Source organism: Microtus pennsylvanicus, chromosome 9 (assembly GCF_037038515.1).
Source record: "Microtus pennsylvanicus isolate mMicPen1 chromosome 9, mMicPen1.hap1, whole genome shotgun sequence".
NCBI lineage: Eukaryota > Metazoa > Chordata > Mammalia > Rodentia > Cricetidae > Microtus > Microtus pennsylvanicus.
This window is the reverse complement of record NC_134587.1, coordinates 101,428,393-101,446,822: the sequence shown is the minus strand read 5'-3', so window position 1 is coordinate 101,446,822 and position 18,430 is coordinate 101,428,393. Positions and strand designations below refer to the sequence as shown.

The 18,430-nt window shown below is 42.6% G+C and overlaps 1 protein-coding gene across 1 annotated transcript in view; it reads left to right on the top strand.

The window, feature by feature from the left end:
• The window catches only part of Cpe (carboxypeptidase E), a 93,670-nt gene extending 75,649 nt beyond the window's left edge, over positions 1-18,021 (top strand). The window contains exons 4-9 of the mRNA XM_075986874.1: positions 561-678; positions 2,269-2,451; positions 4,657-4,796; positions 12,506-12,605; positions 15,670-15,788; positions 17,340-18,021. Coding sequence (XP_075842989.1) covers positions 561-678; positions 2,269-2,451; positions 4,657-4,796; positions 12,506-12,605; positions 15,670-15,788; positions 17,340-17,438 — 759 coding nt within the window. The 3' untranslated portion in view covers positions 17,439-18,021. The remainder of the gene's footprint in view (positions 1-560; positions 679-2,268; positions 2,452-4,656; positions 4,797-12,505; positions 12,606-15,669; positions 15,789-17,339) is intronic.
• The last annotated feature ends 409 nt before the right edge of the window (positions 18,022-18,430 follow it).

Sequence of the window (18,430 nt, the reverse complement as noted above, 5' to 3'; positions counted from 1 at the left end):
GTTTCTGTCTACATTTTAAGATGCCCATTCCAAAGTAAACTGACATTTTGTGGTTAGTTCTCAGTGAGACTTGATCTATTTTCTTTCATAAAGACAATGTCTGAAATGGTTGAAGGGAATGGGAAAAATAATAAGAAATAATGGGAAATAAAATTTATCATGTGTTTGAGCCACTGAGGGAGAAAAGCATTGATTTTTGGTTCAACAGTATTTTCTCCATCTGCTAAGGATTACTGTAAGTCTGTAATCCTTATGGCCAACAGAGGAAGGGACCCTGATGTGATTTATATATTATTTTCAAACCCGAAGAGAGAAACATGTGCATTTCCCCAATGTAGATCTTTTAAGGAAATGTAAACGTGATGAAAATATTTTTCATAATAAATGTGGAAATATTGACTGTTGTTCCTATGCAAACTTTTCTCCCTCTGTAAAGTGAACCCAAACATGTTTGAACTGTGAGCAGTTTCTGATACTTAGTCTTTTCTGTGTCTTTCCTGGGATGTCACCAATGACAATTATCAGCTTCTGATCCGTGTGACCCTTATTCTTTGTTGCAGCTTGCCCCCGAGACAAAGGCTGTCATCCATTGGATTATGGACATTCCCTTTGTGCTGTCGGCCAACCTGCATGGAGGAGACGTCGTGGCCAATTACCCGTATGATGAGACAAGAAGCGGTAGGTAGTCCCCTCTCCTCTAAGTGGCTTAAGGCCTGTAGGTTCCAGTCAGGAATCACAGCATGATTTCCATGCTACTATTTGTTTTGTTCTTTAAAACAAAATCTTTCTCTGCAGGCTGAGATGGCCTTGAACTTTCAATTCCTCTGCTTCAGCCTGGGTGCTGGCATTATAATAGGTGTGTGCCACTATGCTCCATACTCTATTAGGGAACCAGCTCATATAAATGCTTGCATTTATGAGCATTTCACATGGTAATCGCGTAGAGAGGAAAGCAGCAGAAGTGATTATAATGCTTTTTTTTTTGGTGAAGGAAAATAGAAGCTTAATTAACTCTTAGGGAGGAAATAGAATAGGAGCCCTAGAAGAGTGGTTCTCAGCCTGTGTGTTACGTCGCCTTTGGGAGTGTGTATCAGATCTCCTACATACCTGATATTTACATAACAGTTCATAACAGTAGCAAAATTATAGTCCCCACAGCATGAGGAACTGTATTAAAGGGTCACAGCACAGGAAGTTTGAGAACTATTGTGAAGCCAGTCCTGGCCTCTGGAAAGGTGGACTGCATACAGACACTAGATAGATTCATGCACAACATGGCTTAATAACGGAGGTAGCCGTTGACACTTCACCCTGCCGTGGGAATGCACCCACGTAGCCAGCTCTCACGTTTCTGCCCTGGGTCCTCTTCTGCTAGTGCCAGAGAGGAGGAGCGACATTTTGACTTTTCTCTAATGTGTTTCAGTCAGGCTTTAGGTACAGCAAGTGAGTGAGAGAAATTCCTGCTTCGATCCCTTTGCCGAGAACTCAGAAGGGTAAGATCTTTGTACAGGATGGTAGTTTTAGGGACAGAAAACTCAGGTTTGGAGAAAGTCAGATTGGAGGGTATTATTAGATAAACTTGAGATTCTGTGGTTTGCCATTACCTGGGCAACTTGTCAGCCAAGTATATTTTATAACACATGAGTAAGAATACAGGGTATCAAAAGAAACATCCTCTTCTACAATACACACAGGGAGAGTTTAGAAACATCTGAAATTAAATGCTGGCTAGTCTGGGTGTCAATACTTCATAATGCTTATAAAATGGCTGCTGATGAATCCAAGGATGGCCTTGAACTACTGACTCTTTCACCTCTCTCCTAAGTCCTGGTGTCACAGGCATTGCGCCCTACTAGTAAACATTTTATTAAACTAAACAGTTTTAATAACGGAAATGTTTCTATCTTCTCAGGTCTACTGTAGCCTCATCAGCTCTTCTTGCGAGGCTTTCAGTGGGATGTGTATTCTATCTCACCTCTTATCCAAGTACTAACCAGGTCCCCCCCTGCTTAGCCTCTGAGGCAGGGGCATTCAGGGTGGTATGGCCATAGGCATTCTGCCTAATCTCTGTATTTTCGTGTTAGGGATGAAAGTCATACAGCCTGAAACCTAAGTGTGTCTGTTTGACATTTTAACTTTCATCTTCCTGAAAGCTTCCACCTTCCCGAGAGCTACATCAGCAGGAGCTCAGCGTTGAAGGGCTCTCAGTAAACAACCATCACTCTCGGTTGCTGTCCACGTCTCCCATCTTGTGAATTCATTTTCTAGGTACCGCTCATGAATACAGCTCCTGCCCTGACGATGCGATCTTCCAAAGCCTGGCTCGCGCATACTCTTCTTTCAACCCCGTCATGTCTAACCCCAATAGAGCTCCCTGTCGCAAGAATGATGATGACAGCAGCTTTGTTGACGGAACGACCAATGGGGGTGCATGGTACAGCGTCCCGGGTGGTGAGTTTTGCTCTCTGATTATGTGAACTTGACTTCCTTTAATTGCCATGTAGACTCAGAAAGGGATTTCCACCTATAGAATTTTCATTATTCCTCAGCTGTTTTAAGTCGGTGGAACTGACAGGTGGCTCAGCAAAGCCATTGTTACACATTACTTTGTATTGAATTAAAATGGGTGTGCTAACATCTGAAGGAGTACACTGAGAAACTAGAAAGAGAATGGTGGTAAGGGGCCACTTTTCAAGTTCAGCCTTCTGCGGTAAGAGAACATCTTTATATCAGGTTAGTCATGCCTTTCATTGCAAGCAAGTGTGCATCTTAGAGGCTGTGCAGCAGTCTTTAGCAGACCTTGTATGGTGGCTTTAATGAGAATGGCTTCCATAAGCGCTCTCTCTCTCTCTCTCTCTCTCTCTCTCTCTCTCTTTCTCTCTCTCTCTCTCTCTCTCTCTCTCTCTCACACACACACACACACACACACACACACACACACACACACACACACACACACAGCGAGAGAGAGAATTTCATAATTCCCTAAGAAAATATCCATGGTCTCCAGATTTCCATTGCACACGTTTCTTGTTTTCACTCATATTTTGCATTTGGACAGATAAGATCTGGTGTATCTGGTATAGTCTCCTCTCCTCCCCTTGATAAGTTGAGAAGTATGGTCTTCGTAAAATTTAGGATTTGAAGTACATCAAATACATCTGGTGGAGAGTGATAGATCTTCATTTTATATTTGAAAGCAATTTTGCACTTTGACCCCAGATACTGGCTTTATTCACAATATAGAGAATTGGCATAAATCACATGAGAAGAGAACCTCAATTGAGGGAGTGTCCAGATTACATTGGCCTGTGGGCGTGTCTATGGCGACTGTCTGGATTCTTAGTTGATGTGGGAAGATCCATCCTGTTGTGGGTGGGATAGTCCCAAGATGGAGAGTCCTGAGCTAGGTGAGACAGGAGAAAACTAAGAGACTCGGCAGGCACAAGGTGGAGTCATTTAATTTTAAAAAAGAAATCTTCAACGATTTCTTTGGAGCAAACCTGCTAAGCTAGTAGCATATCACCTGCATAATATGAACTAATATGCATTAGTAAAGCACTGGTAATACTCACAGTAAACATAGCAATGCATTAGCCAATCATTATGCCCCGCAGTAAACATTCAAGGGAGGTTGGAAGATCTTTAACTCCCTGTGGTCATTTTATTTCAATTGTTATGACAGATCTGCTGACCAAAAGCAGCCTGGAGGGAGAGTTCATTTGGCTTACAGTTCTGGGTTGTAGCCCATCATTGTGGGCAGTCCAGGCCAGAGCTTAAAGCATCACTTCCCCTGTCAGGAGCAAAGAGATGCTTCTAGCCTTGGCCTGATGCTCTCTGTAAAGAGCCCAGACAGGAGGTCATCTCCGTTAGAGAAGAGAGACATCTTGGGCTGCTCCATTGTTTCTGGGAGCTGCTATCAGCCATTCTCCAGGAAGGGGGGTGGGGTTGGGGGAATTGTCAATTCTTAAAAGCCAACACAGCAATAGAAGGTTGGTACTTTGGCTTCAGGAAAGCAATCTGGTAGGCAACAACATACCCAGTGAATCTGAACGATAGCCTCATTAAAATAATTCTGAATATCAAATCTTTTCTGTTGTCTGGTTTGCAATACAATTCACATTATGTCGAATACAAAGTAGATATGCCATGTTTATTGAATTAATATATGATGTTACATATCATATACTATGATATATCTTATAAATCATACACTATGATAGAGTTCTAATCCCTCAGGAATGCACTTTGATGTTGGTTGGGTTTAGAAAGTAATAGCATGCCATGTCTCCTCATTAGACTCTCCCAGTTCCTGCCTCATAGGAAGGCAGCTTAGAGGGGCTCACATTTCTTTACTAGGTCAAGGGATACAATCTTTCAGCTTGTCTTTCCTGAAGTCTACTGAGAACTGTGGGGTGTGGATGGCGTCTGCTTTTGCTCCCACCCTACAACGTGGATGATCATTTAAGACACAAGAGGTTGTTCTTTTAAAACAAGAGTCTCCCAAGTATGTTTTTGGTTCCCCCATGGGAGGACATTTCTGTGCAGATTCCTACAGGGCCAGTCTTCAACTTAAGCTCTCAGCTAATCAGTACAGCATGTGGAGAGTTACACCACTATGTGTTCATATTGACTCCCCGTCTGGTGCTTGTGCAGGAATGCAAGACTTCAATTATCTGAGCAGCAACTGCTTCGAGATCACTGTGGAGCTCAGCTGTGAGAAGTTCCCACCTGAAGAGACCCTCAAAAGCTACTGGGAAGACAACAAAAACTCCCTCATCAGCTACATGGAGCAGGTAAACCCAGTATCCAGCATCAGCTGATGGAGGAATCTTTAACCTTGTAGTATGTTCGACTCATCAAATGGTTTCTGTTCAGGGAGGTCCATCTGAATGGGGGTGCCACTATGGGAAACAGATGGCTGTGGTGTCTCAGTAGAGGTTTATATGCTAGGTCTTATGGTTCATGCCTGATCACTGAGAACTGACTACATGGGAGAACATTCAAATGAGACATCTTGGTTTCTTTTATTCATACTGTGCCAAGCAAGGACAGTCTTTTTTTTGTTGTTGTTGTTTTTTTCAATTTTTTTTAGTTGTTGAAAAAAATTTCCACCTCCTTCCACACATCGCCCCTTCCCCCCACTCCATTCCCCCTTCCTCTCAAGACTGAAGAGCAGTCCAGATTCCCTGCCCTGCGGGAAGTTCAAGGTCCTCCCACTTCTATCCAGGTCCAGGAAGGTGAGCAATCAAACAGGCTAGGCTCCCACAAAGCCAGTTCATGCATTAGGATCGAAACCTAGTGCCTTTGTCCTTGGCTTCTCATCTGCCTTCATTGTCCGCCATGTTCAGAGAGTCCGGTCGCATCCCATGCTTATTCAGTCCCAGTCCAGTTGGCCTTCGTGAGCTCCCAATAGATCAGTTCCACTGTCACAGTGGGTGGGTGCACCCCTCGTGGTAAGCAAGGACAGTCTTAAGACACTCCCTTAGCGGATCACCTTGGGCTTTGAAGGGTGCGTGGCAGAGCCAGGATATAAGTGAGGTGAATGAGTCAGGTAGGTGTAGGACGATTGCTGAGTGAGTCTCCTGGATAGTGTGCCCCAAATGCCTCACTCACTTCTCGGTATACTCAACTGGATCACAGGTGATAATTTACTGAGCCCTTTTGTCTTTCTCAGGCATTGTTCTGAATGTCTTACACGTAATAATTATGTAGTGGATCCTTGCAGCAATTCTGGGAATCACATGAGATCACAACCACCACCCTCTTCTGTGAATTAGATGAAGAATCTGATACCAAAAAGGTTGACCAGTTTTCCTAGGTTATGCACTAAAGACCTGAACCCAGGAAGTCTTGTTCTAGAATTGTCCTGCTGTCATTGTCTATCAAGACAAAAATCTTAATCAGAGTCTCCTACATGTCTGATTGTAGGTGACCTACATATCATTGCAAAATATTGGTATAGAATTTCAGGGTATCTCGCAGTCTGTCAAAATGAAATCCGTTACCTACTTGGAATGGTCTAAGCGTTTCTATCCCTTCTATAGTATATATGGATGCTGGTACCAGGGAATAATAGTGGACAGACCAGAGGATATCACTCCTTGCCCAACTGTCTTCAAATTCTATTCTCCATGTGGCTATTTCCCCCTGCAATCCACTTGAATGATGCTTATTCCTCACATCCCTGCCCAGGTAGCCAGGTGTCTCTGTCATTTTTGCACCTTTTGGAAGTTGCCTGATTGAGCTTCCTGTGTACTCAAGTAATATTATTTCCCTTCTCAGGTCTTTGATGGGGTTGAAGACTAGATAGTTGTAGTTACTTGTTTCTCATGATTTAGCCAAGTTATTTCTAATACAAGATTTTGACTCCTTAGAATAAAATAACTATTGAAACATTTAGCATATGTTTTTTACTTCATTTGTTTATGCTAGTTGTAATTTCCATTTTTATACTTAATATTTATTCTTATTGTATATAGTTTTGTATTAGGCTTAGAACTCTTATTTTAGACAAAAGGGGGAGGTGATATGGGAATTCCATCAGCCAATAGCCTTTAAGATACCGGCCCACTTTGGGCGTGGTCAAATGTACTATATATATAGATACCAAAATGAGCATGGCCCCTTGGCTGTTGGATTTGGTTCCTGTTTCCCTGCTCATGCAGATGACCACAGATCTGTGAGTCTACCCCTAAATAAAGAAGCCTTTATTATGCTTCATTCTGAGCTAGTAGGGGACTGTTTTATTATTATAATCGACAACACACCATAGACAGTCTAGACTAATCAAATGGATTCAATATAAACAAATATCCTCAAATAAACATTTAGCTATGCCCTAGATTCTTTTCTGTTCCTGTGACCGAATACTCTGATACAAGCAACTTAGGAGAGAAAGAATTTATTTTGTCAGAATTCCAGGTCATGGAATGTTGTGAGGAAGTCAGGAGGCAGAAATATCAAACAGCTCCTCATGTCCACAGTTAAGAGCAGAGGGAATGCATGCATGCATGTGTAGGTAGCTCAGGCAGCTCCTCATGTCTACAGTCATGAGCAAAGGGAATGCATACATGCGTCTGTAGGTAACTTGGGACTGAAACTTACAGCATGGTATTTCCTACTTTTAGGTTGGGGCTTCTTACATCAATATAATCAATTAATATAATCCAGAAAATCTGGCAGAGTTGTGCCCATAGGCCAATCTGATTCAGGCTATTTCTCATTAAGAAATTAATAATTTAATCATTAATGAAATGAATAATTCTACATTTTATGAAGTTGACAATTGAAATTAACAACCAGAGTGATTTACGAATATAAATACATATAGAAATGTACACATAAAACCAATGCTTATTTTTGTTTGTTTGTTTTAAATATGATCTTAACTATGCAGCTCTGACTAGCTTGAAACTCACTGTGTAGACCAGGTTGGCCTCAGTTTCAGGGACTGTCTGCTTCTGCCTTTCAAATGCTAGGATTAAAGGTGTGCAGCACTATGTTCTAAAAACCAATGGTTTTTAAAAAGAAATTTTTTTAAAAAATGGATTATTTGACACATATCAGGTGTCAAATAGAATACCTTATCAAACAAGATTCATAAAATAGATCCATCAATGATGACTTTTGGTAAAGAACACCTATTCTATAAGATTTTTAAAAAAGAGATCGAAAGACTTTTCCATTGCATTTAACCATTAATGATTTTGGATTAATAACATTTGAGAATAATGAACCATATTGACTTTATAATAACTCTGGTAGGAAAGTCTGCAGGATGTTTTGTCAGAAGAACTGTTTCTCTGAGATCAAAAATTAACTGTTTTATTATTTATTTATTTTGGTGGAAGAAGTCAGATGGGCTCTTTGTGTTCTCTACTGATATCAAAGGATCCTTTTCTGATAAAACATTTAGCTTTCATTTGCCCATTTTTTTCCTCAACAGAAATGTATAAAGTTGCTTTTATATCCCAGAAACCCTGGGAGGTGTCTGTAATGTGTTTTCTTGGCCAAACCTCTCCACCAACGCAAATAATCCCAACGAGACCAAATCAGATCGAATTAAAAGATCCCAAGCTTAATAGATGACAATACTCCTGGGTGGCCCCTGGAAAACAGGGAGAAGGGAAGAGAAAAAAGGGGAGACCACTGAGAACCTGAAGACCATGTATTCATACTCTGGGTGGGGGGGGCAGTTTAAAGAGCCTGTGGGAGTGGTCTCGACCTTCCCTGGGGAGGGTTACCCTTTGGCGGGCTTTCTTGACCCTCCTTGTGGAGGGGGTCACCGTTTAGTGGACTGGGGCAACTCCCAGGGGAGGGAGTTTATGCCAGGAGCTGGGGTGAAGCCCCCAGGCAAACAATCCAGACTTTTTGTATAAAGCGGTTCCAGGGAGCTGAGGTGATGCTTCGGACCAAAGAGTGTCAGTTGCAGAGACCGTCTTTCAGAAGGGTCTGAAGTAGTGAGTGGGGTCATAAACACTAGTGAGTACCTAATCACGAGAGGCTGTAAATGCTGAAATAAGGGAAAACTACAGGAATCACTGCAAAGGTTGGACACAGAAGGCTCCTTAACTCAGTCACAGTGGCTTAGAGCTGTATGGAAGATTCCCTGTGGTTGCTACCATTGAGATCGTCACCTTGAACCACAGTTATAAGACAGGTTCTGTTGATGCCTATACCTCTTCAGAAGAAGTATAATCCAAAGCTAAATAAAACGTGAATCCATCCTATCGGGAGAGGGAATATTTGCTCTTTCCACATTGCAGATTCGTCTTATGGCAGAAGCCAGCTGAGAGCAGAAGGGACGGAGTCACGTGGCTCTGTTTCAGGCCAGCTGGAAGGAGGATTTGCTCTGATCTGGCATCAGTGCTATGGTGCAAGCTGTGTAGAGACAGGAAGAGGCCCTTATGATAAAAGCGCTCAGGTTGCGCCACGGGATGCTCCGGTTTAGGTAGGAATCAAGGGCCCATAAAACCCCATGAAGACTGCCGGCAGTTCTCCGCCGTAATCGCTTTCTTGACAATGGTGCTGATTAGGGAATGAACACCTGGGCCTGAGATCTAAGTAAGGCCCATGTTCCCACCTCCTGGCAAACAGGTGATTAGGTCTGGTTTTGCCGTTGGTGCAGAGGACATTTCCTGCAGAGTTTCAACAGGGATGTTTGCAGGAACTAGACGTGTGAAGATAATTAGAGCCAATGGCTGGAAAAGCTCCGCAGTCAATCGCTTTGCAAGAGCTTAGATCTCAAACATTCTCAAAGAGTGTCTCAGACTGCTCCCGGGAACACTCGAATTAATATCATCTGCCGTGGACCAGTTTCGACAAAATGTGTAAGTTCCAGGGTACGAGCGTGCGGATTAGAATTATTAGGCAAAAGGATCAGAGATATAGGAGAAATAAGAGACTGGAACACAGGAGAGTACAGGGAGGGACACCCAGTGAATAGTATATCCCCCTCATTTATCCTTCCACACGCTTAAATACTCCAACGGGGTGTGGTGGGGGCAACTAGCTTCATTAGCATGACACAAGGAATAGACTTAAAATCTCTGACCTTTGGTCCTGGAGGAGCAGATCTACTTCACACTCTAAATACTTGTTATCCACTCCCCATTATTATAAAAGAGCCAGAATCTCTCATTATTAGCCACATCTGTTAAGTTCAAACTCTCTGACTTCCAGACAAGATGGAACAGGCTCGCGTCTGTGTGTGTCCCTACAGCCATCTAAGGATCCTGGTAACAATGAGCTCCTGTCCTGTCTCAGGCTTACACTTTCTGCAGAACTTACAGTGTGTAAGCCACTTGGGGGACCGACACTTCAGAGGTGTTTAAATGCTACTGATACAAATAGACCTTAGGATCCCTGGGAGAATCTCCCTGGGGAATGGAAATGTCCTGAAGTCTGGGGAGAGATTACCACAAAAGGGGACCAGAGAAACAGGAGGGGACAAGGGCAGCTTCTCCAAGCCGCAGTGAAATGCGAGCTTCGTGGTTTTCTTTGCAAAAACCATAAAACGATAGCGGTTCCTAGTCTGAATTCCCATCTACGCACTTACGATGACTTGCGACATTTCCGGTTATTTGTGCTACAGCAGGAATTTTCAAACAGAAAATTTTCTATGTCAGAAAAAAAATAACAAAGTTTAAAGAATAGTAAAAACATTGACATGTCAGAAAAATTGCTCATAATTGATATGTAAGAAGAAGATGTTTAGAGGCAGGAGGATATCTGTGAGTCCAAGGCTGACCTGATCTGCAGAGAGAGTTCCAGGATTGGCAATGTATGTGGTGAGACTCTGTCTAGAGAAAAGCAAAGGAGTGTCAACTTTGATTTTGGGGTTAGAGAGACAGTTCCGCAGTTAAGAGCACCGGCTGCTCTTACAGAGGACTCAGGTTCAGTACCCACATGGCAGCTTGCAACTGTAAAAATTTACATACATACACACACACACACACTAAAAAAGTCTAAAATGGGGAAAGACATTTATTATTTGATCATGTATTTCACTGCATATTCTAAGTTCTATGTGATTGATACAAATAGAAAAAGTCACGAACTTTAACTCAGCATATTTGTGCCTACTGCAGACTAATCTCAGCTTTGGGGGAATGATTGCAAGAATTACTTTTCAACGATAAGGGAGATTAAAAGTTTCATCTTTTAAAGCTTCACAAAAATCTGGGATGTCAAAGTCACAGTGTCTCAAGACGGACAAAGCACTTCTGGACAAACAATCCTGCTTTCACAGACTGGGGTCATTTTGAATCTTGCTCATCGGTTCTCAATGAAAAACCCTCAGCCTAGTTAGGAAATTTCTGATTTGTGATATGTCTAGTTCTCGGAGCTGTCCTCGGCCTTCTCTACAGTCCATCTGATGAGGAATGACTTGCTCACTTTTCATTCAGAAACCTAACCTTCCTGTTTCCTGGCTCAGAGTCAATGGTTTTCAGTTTTGGCTGGCTGGTTCAGAACCAAAAAAGTAAGAGATTCTCTAGGCCCTGAACAAAAATTGAAGTTGTAAATTCTCCTCTCACTAAACCAGCTGCCATTGAAAATGGTCATTTGTTGTTTCTGACAAATGCAACTTAAAAAAACAAAATAAAACAAAACTAGAAATTTCCCTGAGAGGAAAAAAACCTACATGCTATTTTTTAGAGCTTCAGAGATTTAAAAAATGCAAAAATTTTTATAGAGAACTGCAAAATCATGCATGACTTCCAAGTTTACTCTTCAGTAATAAAAGGGATGTCTGGGATTTAGTCTATGCTCTGTAGGAAAACATTTAATCAGCTCAGGGAGAAAAGGGATTTCACTTTATTTATGTGACACAATGTCTCCTGTACCCCTGGCTGGCCTTTGAATTCCATTTGTTCCTGAAGATGACCTAAACTGTTCTCCTGACCCCACCTCTTTCCGCCTGGGATTACAGGCGTGTACTCTGTGCCAGTTTATGCAATGCTGCGGTTTCAGATATTAAAGTATCAAATATAATTAATTGCATTTGATTTTCTAGAAGGTGTACTGCCTACAGGTTTGAATTGGTCTAGGGAGATGGCGGTTGGTAAATGTCTGTTGGGCGAGCATGATGCTCCGAGTTTGGATCTTCCATGTAAAGGCAAGGTTTCTGGCACTGGGAACCCTAGTGCCGGGGCAGCAGAGACTGGGTGATCCCCAGAGCTCAATGACTAATCACTGTAGCCAACGGTGAGTTCCATGTTCAGTGAGAAATTCTGTCTCAAAATACGGCAGAGAAAGACACTTGGTGTGGACCTGTAGCCTCCACAGGCTTGCGTGTCTGCACACTTGCATCTGAATGCATACAGAATACAGGCTTAGATAAGTCATGTTATAAAGATTATAATATAGATGTTTTGCAGCTTGCATCGCAGTAATTAGCTGCCGACTTAATTCAGAGGGATTGTTCTCCGGAGAAGCGCTTTTCTTTCCATCCTGAATTGGTATTCAGTTTTCAGTCTGAGTTCACTGATCTATCATTCACTTATTTTCAGTCAAAACCACGCTGGAGCTTGAAGCAAAGGCAGGCACAGTGTACGTCGTCTTTTCTTCCAGCTCAGATAGCATTAATAGGCTGTGCTGCGCTTGTCAACTAACAAACAGCACTACACAAGGTTCGAACAGCTGACCCTGTTTGTAAGAGAGAGAGAGAGAGAGAGAGAGAGAGAGAGAGAGAGACACTACTAAAGTATGCACAGGCTAAAATGTCACCAACACAGCAGGTTTTTTTTCTTATTCAGAATGTCCTTTAAAATTTTTGTTTGACACAGAACATGACATTCATTCTTAGAAAGTGACTTCTCATTTGTTTGTGGAAGAGCCCAGAGAAGAGTGCGCTCAAACACTCGAGGTCGGTTTGTGCCTGTTCTGTTTCTTAAACAGCGAGGTTTCGGTGTACTCCTATAAAACAAGAGGATGATTGACATGGAACGCATTGTAAAGCCATTTCTATTATGAATTTTTTGGCTGTTTTTGACCTTCACAGATACACCGAGGAGTTAAAGGATTTGTCCGTGACCTTCAGGGTAAACCGATTGCCAATGCCACCATCTCTGTGGACGGGATAGACCACGATGTCACTTCGGGTGTGTATTTACTATTATTATTGTTGTTGTTGTCACTGTTATTTTGCCTTGATCTGGACTAAACTACTAATTATCATAATTATAATTATGTGCTAATTCTAAGCATAGCAGTTAATTGATTCATCTGCCTTTTCGCCTACTCGAAACCCCCAATTCTTTCTGTGAGAATTAACAGAAACCCAGGAAGTCTGCGGCATGTAGAAGTCTCGAACCAGCAGGTGGCTCCCTTTCCCCAGAGCAGGCAGCCCTGTCTGCGCCCTGCCCTGTTGCGGCGAACTGTGGGAGTTCCCAGCATTTGGTGTGTCTGAGTACCCAGCATGAACTTCTATTAAGCTCTCTCTCTCTTTTTTTTAAAGCTCTCTTTACTTTAACCGCGACCCACTGGAATCCTTTAACCAGAGAACAAGGATAGGAACAAGAACTCTCTTCTTGGTCCTTAGAATTATTTAACAGTTACTTTATTTTCCGAAGCCCCGTTGTCCTGTAAAATTAATTTATACATTTATTCAACAATATGCATCACTGTCCCACCAAGTCTCGGGATGCTTTTCCAGTCAGCAGTCTAGGAACCATGCCAGGACCCTACTCCCCTGCGCCCCTCGCAAGGGTAGAACCTAATCCTGATGTCCTCTGGCCATAGGATATCAGTTCTGTTAACTCGGGGATGCTGTTTTCTTTGCATCCCAGGATGCAAAATTGTGGGGGAAATCTAATCTAGAGAATAATTCCTAGAAAGGAATGAAACGGAGGATTTATAAGCGTTACAGCTCGGTCGGGAAAGCTTTCCCTAATAAAGTGTTGGAACTCTGAGGGGAAATCCCCAACCCAGGTATTACAGCTCTAAGGGGAGTGTGGGATCTCTGAGGGGAGAGGATTTCCCTATATAAGTGTTCCAGGTCTGAAGGGAAAGGTGTCCTGCCCATCGGGAGCCAAGGAATACCACAGAGTCACACCTCCTGATAAACCTCACACAAGAGCTTTATTGGGTGAGACACAGGAGGGTGGCTGCTTCTGTTAGGGTGAGGAGCAGAAAGGAACCAAGCAGGAGACAGGTTTTTTTTTTTTCCCCCTTCAGGGAAGCGTTTTCTAGGGTAGGGAAGGTGAGATTTCAAGTCCTGAGCTTAGGGCAAGCCTAGGAATTGTTGGAATTTTGAACCTAGGGATTGGTGGGTTTTCAAACCTGAAGGTGAGCTCTGATCTTTTATCCTATAGTTTGGCCTGGAACATTAGTTCCCTTTTGAGGCTAATGGCATACAAAAGAATAAGAAATGAATCCTAACACAGAAAATCAAGTGTGTTGTGCTAGATGCCCAGAGATGCTTCAAGAGGGAGAAAGTGGTCAAAGATTGCCCTTGTGAGTCAATCCCTGGATTTGGCAGCATGGAGACTCTTGACCAAACCTCTATCAACAAAGCGGGTGATGTGAGTGGAGCTGGTCCAGGGCAGACCAGCGAGAAAGCTGTGAGTGCTGGAAAACATTGACATTTTAGTCAAACTTTGTTGTGAAGTGCAAATGATAAATGTATTAATGACAGAAGGGAAGTGCTGGGTATGCAGGAAGACAAGGAAGTGATAAAGTAACTTACAGAATGCCAATTGAGAGTGAGGACAAGCGGGATGTAGTAGAGGCACAGGCAGAATGGAGAGTGTAAACTTCCCAGTAGGACTTTAGTTACTCGAAGTGTGAATCTCGAGACTTCAGCATCATCCTGAGGGTTAGGTATGTGGAGTCCAAGGCCTCAGCCCTGAGCTGGTCAATCAGATCTTGTATTTTTTTTTTTTATATCAGCTTTCCTGTTTGGTTGACATGTATCTGAGTATGAGAAGAACTGACACAAAAAATGGGAGATTGATGGGCCAGGGAGGCGTGGGAGAAACCTACCACCATCTGCCTGAGCAGGGGTGGTGTTTAGGGATTAGAAAGTGGCCACTGTCGGTGTTTGCCCAAGCTTCTTACAGCTGTGTTGGTGTAAGCAGAGTACGGAGTGGTAGTTTGTCATGGTTCTTAGATCAAGGGAGAAAGACAGGTGAGCTAAGGCCCATGCACGAGCTCAGTGTAAGGTGTTGTAGGACCCAGGCTAGGTTTAGAAGAAACCCGGGGAGGGTGGATGAGATTGACTCATAGCTTTCCTTAAGAATTCCAAACACGGTTCCTGAACAACATTGCAGATCGATGTCTTATACATCTTTATAAATCTTTTTGTAACATGAAGGGGCCTGTTTGTTTGGGATTTCTGTCCTCCCACCAGGTACCCCACAACTGTTTAGTCCCAAAGAAAATCACACATAGGTCTCCATAAATTATAAGCAGATTGGCCCATTAGCTCTAGCCTCTCACTGGCTAACTCTCACATCTTGATTAACCCATTTTTCTGATCTATGTTAGCCATGTGGCTCTCTGATCTATGTTAGCCATGTGGCTCAGTATCTTTTTTTCAGTGGAGCAGATCACATTCTGCTGCTTTGGTGGTCTGGATAGGAGTGGGAGGAACCAACTTCTCAGAATTCTCCTTTTCTCATTACATCATTTCTACTTCCTGTCTGGTTTTCCCGCCTATATTTCCTGCCTGGCCAATCAACGTTTATTTATAATATGATTGACAGAATACAACAGTTCTCCCGCACCATTTTTTGCATTTGGGATTACTGTCAAGGACCCAGGGAATTCTAATGAGGTTATCTTGGGCTATGCTTTGTGAAACATCAATCTAGAAGACCCTTGGGACCTGAGCTCTTTACCTGGTAAGAATGAAGATATGGTGCCCAGGTGATACTTATCTACTGGGGACTTTATGCTTCTTCTTACCCATGCTACTCCTGATGCGATGAGAAAATTCATATATGGTAAGGCTTATTAAATATTTAGCATGGGTGTCTCTTATCTAGCTCTCAGACATGAGGCTGGTGGGGAGACATTTGCAGTCTTTCACCTAGAATTTCCTCGGTGAAAGTCAACCACACTAATGACGTACTCCATCCTGAGTTGGTGTGACTACCAACATCCTTCGTTGGTGTGACTACCCTTTCACATGTGTGCCTGGCTTTGATGTTCTGTTTTCTGCAGCTAAGGATGGGGATTATTGGCGATTGCTTGCGCCTGGCAATTACAAACTTACAGCCTCAGCTCCCGGCTACCTGGCAATAACAAAGAAAGTGGCGGTTCCTTTCAGCCCTGCTGTTGGGGTAAGTTGTCATGAAAACAGCTGAGAATAATAGCCATAATCTAATAATAACTCAGCACTTGCCACTGTCAAACACATTTAAGAAATTTATATTTAATCTTTACTCTAGCCCTACAAAGTAGGCACCATTATTATCTCCATTTAACAGATGAGAAAACTGAGGTCTAATAAGGTTAGGTGACTTGATCATAGTCTCTTGATTCTTGGAGAGTTTCATAAGAACACAAAAGCAATACTTAAAATATTAGTTTTAATTTTCTAGCTTTGATTGCAATATAAATGGGATTCTGTGCTGGCTATCTCTCTATCTGTAGATTCCAGCATTGTTCCTTACTCAATACGCATGGGAAAAACATGCCAGTAAGATAATCTTAGGTGTTAACTAACATTTGTTATGAACCCTTGATGAGGGCTAGGGAGATGACTCTCACAGGAAAGCACTTGCTTCCCACATGTGAGGACCAGAGTTGGATCCCCAAATCCAAGAGGGTTTGTCAGCCACCTGGGACCCATGCCCCACAGACATGGGAACCCTGTTGGAATCCAGTGCTTGGAAGGAAGAGATGAGGGAGCCTCAGCAAGCTGCCAGCTAGACCGGCATATCAGTTGCCTCTGGATCCTGCCCCAGAGAGTAAGGTGGAGAATGACGGAAGACGGTAGATGTCAGCCTCTGGACCATACAGTAGCCTGCAGAGTTTCCAGTAATAGGACTCTCTTGGGGGAAACTTCACTGTAATTTTGTTTTCATACCAGGAATTCAGAGCATCAATAGCTATCTTGTGTGTGTGCTGTGTGATGCACTCATGTGACCGTCCTTCAGATCTGCTGAGCAACAGCTCACACTAGTTTTTGCAAACAAAGGATATTGAGCTTTGAAAAAAGTTTATTAAATTTGATTGTGTGTGTATATACATGAGGCTGTGCCCTGTGAAAGGCAAGAAACAGATTTAGGCACAGGTTGGGAAAGGTTCAACTCTTTTTCTTCCTAGTTTTTCAAATAGTGCAAGGATGTAGCGAGTGTAATCTTATACCTAAATAAGCAGGTACTGAAGTAGGCGTATCAGGGAACACTTAGTTCCATGTAGCATGGGAGGCAGAGGAGGAGTGGGTGGAGACTTGGAGACTGTGACCAGATCAGCATTCATTCATTCTGTGTGGACAGGTTCTCTGTAGACTGGAAGGAGACCCCGCCCCCCGCCACCATTCACCAGGACAACAGCTTTGATTTGTGTTTAACAGCACTTTGTAGACAACTTGCCAGCACATTGAGCTGCATTCCATCAGTTTAAACCCCAGCCAGAACAGAATTCGAGGCTGACAGGCAGAGGTTATGAGATAAAGGGCCGTCCTGGAGGGGGGAAGATGGGTGTGGATCTCACAAAGCTAGAGCCTTTTGAAGCTCTCACATTTAAGCACTTTCTGAGCAGAACTGACTTCTGAATTTTGTTCCTATAAAAGTATATTATTACAGATTAAAAAAGCTTACATTTATCCTACTGTACTGTAAAAACCATGGCATTTGATGGCAATCTCTTATATTTCCCCTCTTCAGGTTGACTTTGCACTGGAGTCTTTCTCTGAGAGGAAAGAGGAGGAGAAGGGAGAATTGATGGAATGGTGGAAGATGATGTCAGAAACTTTAAATTTTTAAGAAAGGCTTCCAACTGATTGCTTCAATCTATCTATCTAATGTAGTAAGATGCAATGCGGCTCTTTTATTTTAGATTGTGTGCAGTTAAGATTTAGCAGTGATTTATGTTTAATCATTTTAGTAGTAACTGATATTACTTGAGTATACTCAGATGAAAACATACGGTCTTGACCGACTTTGTTCTCCCATTAGCGCTCTCTTCCCCATGTAGCTGAAAAATAGAGCTCTTTTAATGTCACTGGTGACAACGTCCCAGAAGGATGCCGTGAAGAAGCCAACGGATGTGGTGTGCGTTTTGAGCACTGTGCTGCCAGAATCACATAGTTACGTATAAGTTGTCATTTGTCTCCATGCCGATGTGCTTGTATAAGCATGCTCCTGCTAATGTACCTTTGCTGGGAAGAAAATGGACGTGTTCCAAAGCAGTTTTGAACAGAATGAAAACCCACTTCCTGCTTGTATTTCGAAGAGTAGTGTCGTTTCATTAGTCAGCCTGTGAATGCCCCTTCAGAGTTTGGGGTTTTTGTCTTGATTGCAGATTGGCCCAGAATCGCATTGTGAATGAATAAAGGCTTAAAAACAATTCTGTGGTGTTTGTTTTCTCTATGATTTTTTTTTTGGTCTAACACTATGGTTTCATGATGAAAAAAGTATTTCCTTCACAGTGCCTCTTGTTTGTTTAGTTTTTACATTGGAAAAAATTTATGCGAAGCTGTGTGCAGGCTTTGAGTGTTGAGCGAAAGGTTCTGATTCCATGGAGTTTACCAAAAAAGATTTTATTTTTATGTTTAATTATGTCTACATGTATGTGTCTGTGTGGGTTTGTACACCTGAGTGGTTTACAAAGGCAAGAAAAGGGTTTCTGATTCCCTGGTGCTGGAGTTACAGGTGGTTGCTGTCTCCAAACATAGGTTTTGGAATGTGGCTCTGCCTCTCTGGAGAGCAATATATACTCTTAACTGCTGAGCCATTGCTCAAGCCCCCTGATTCTG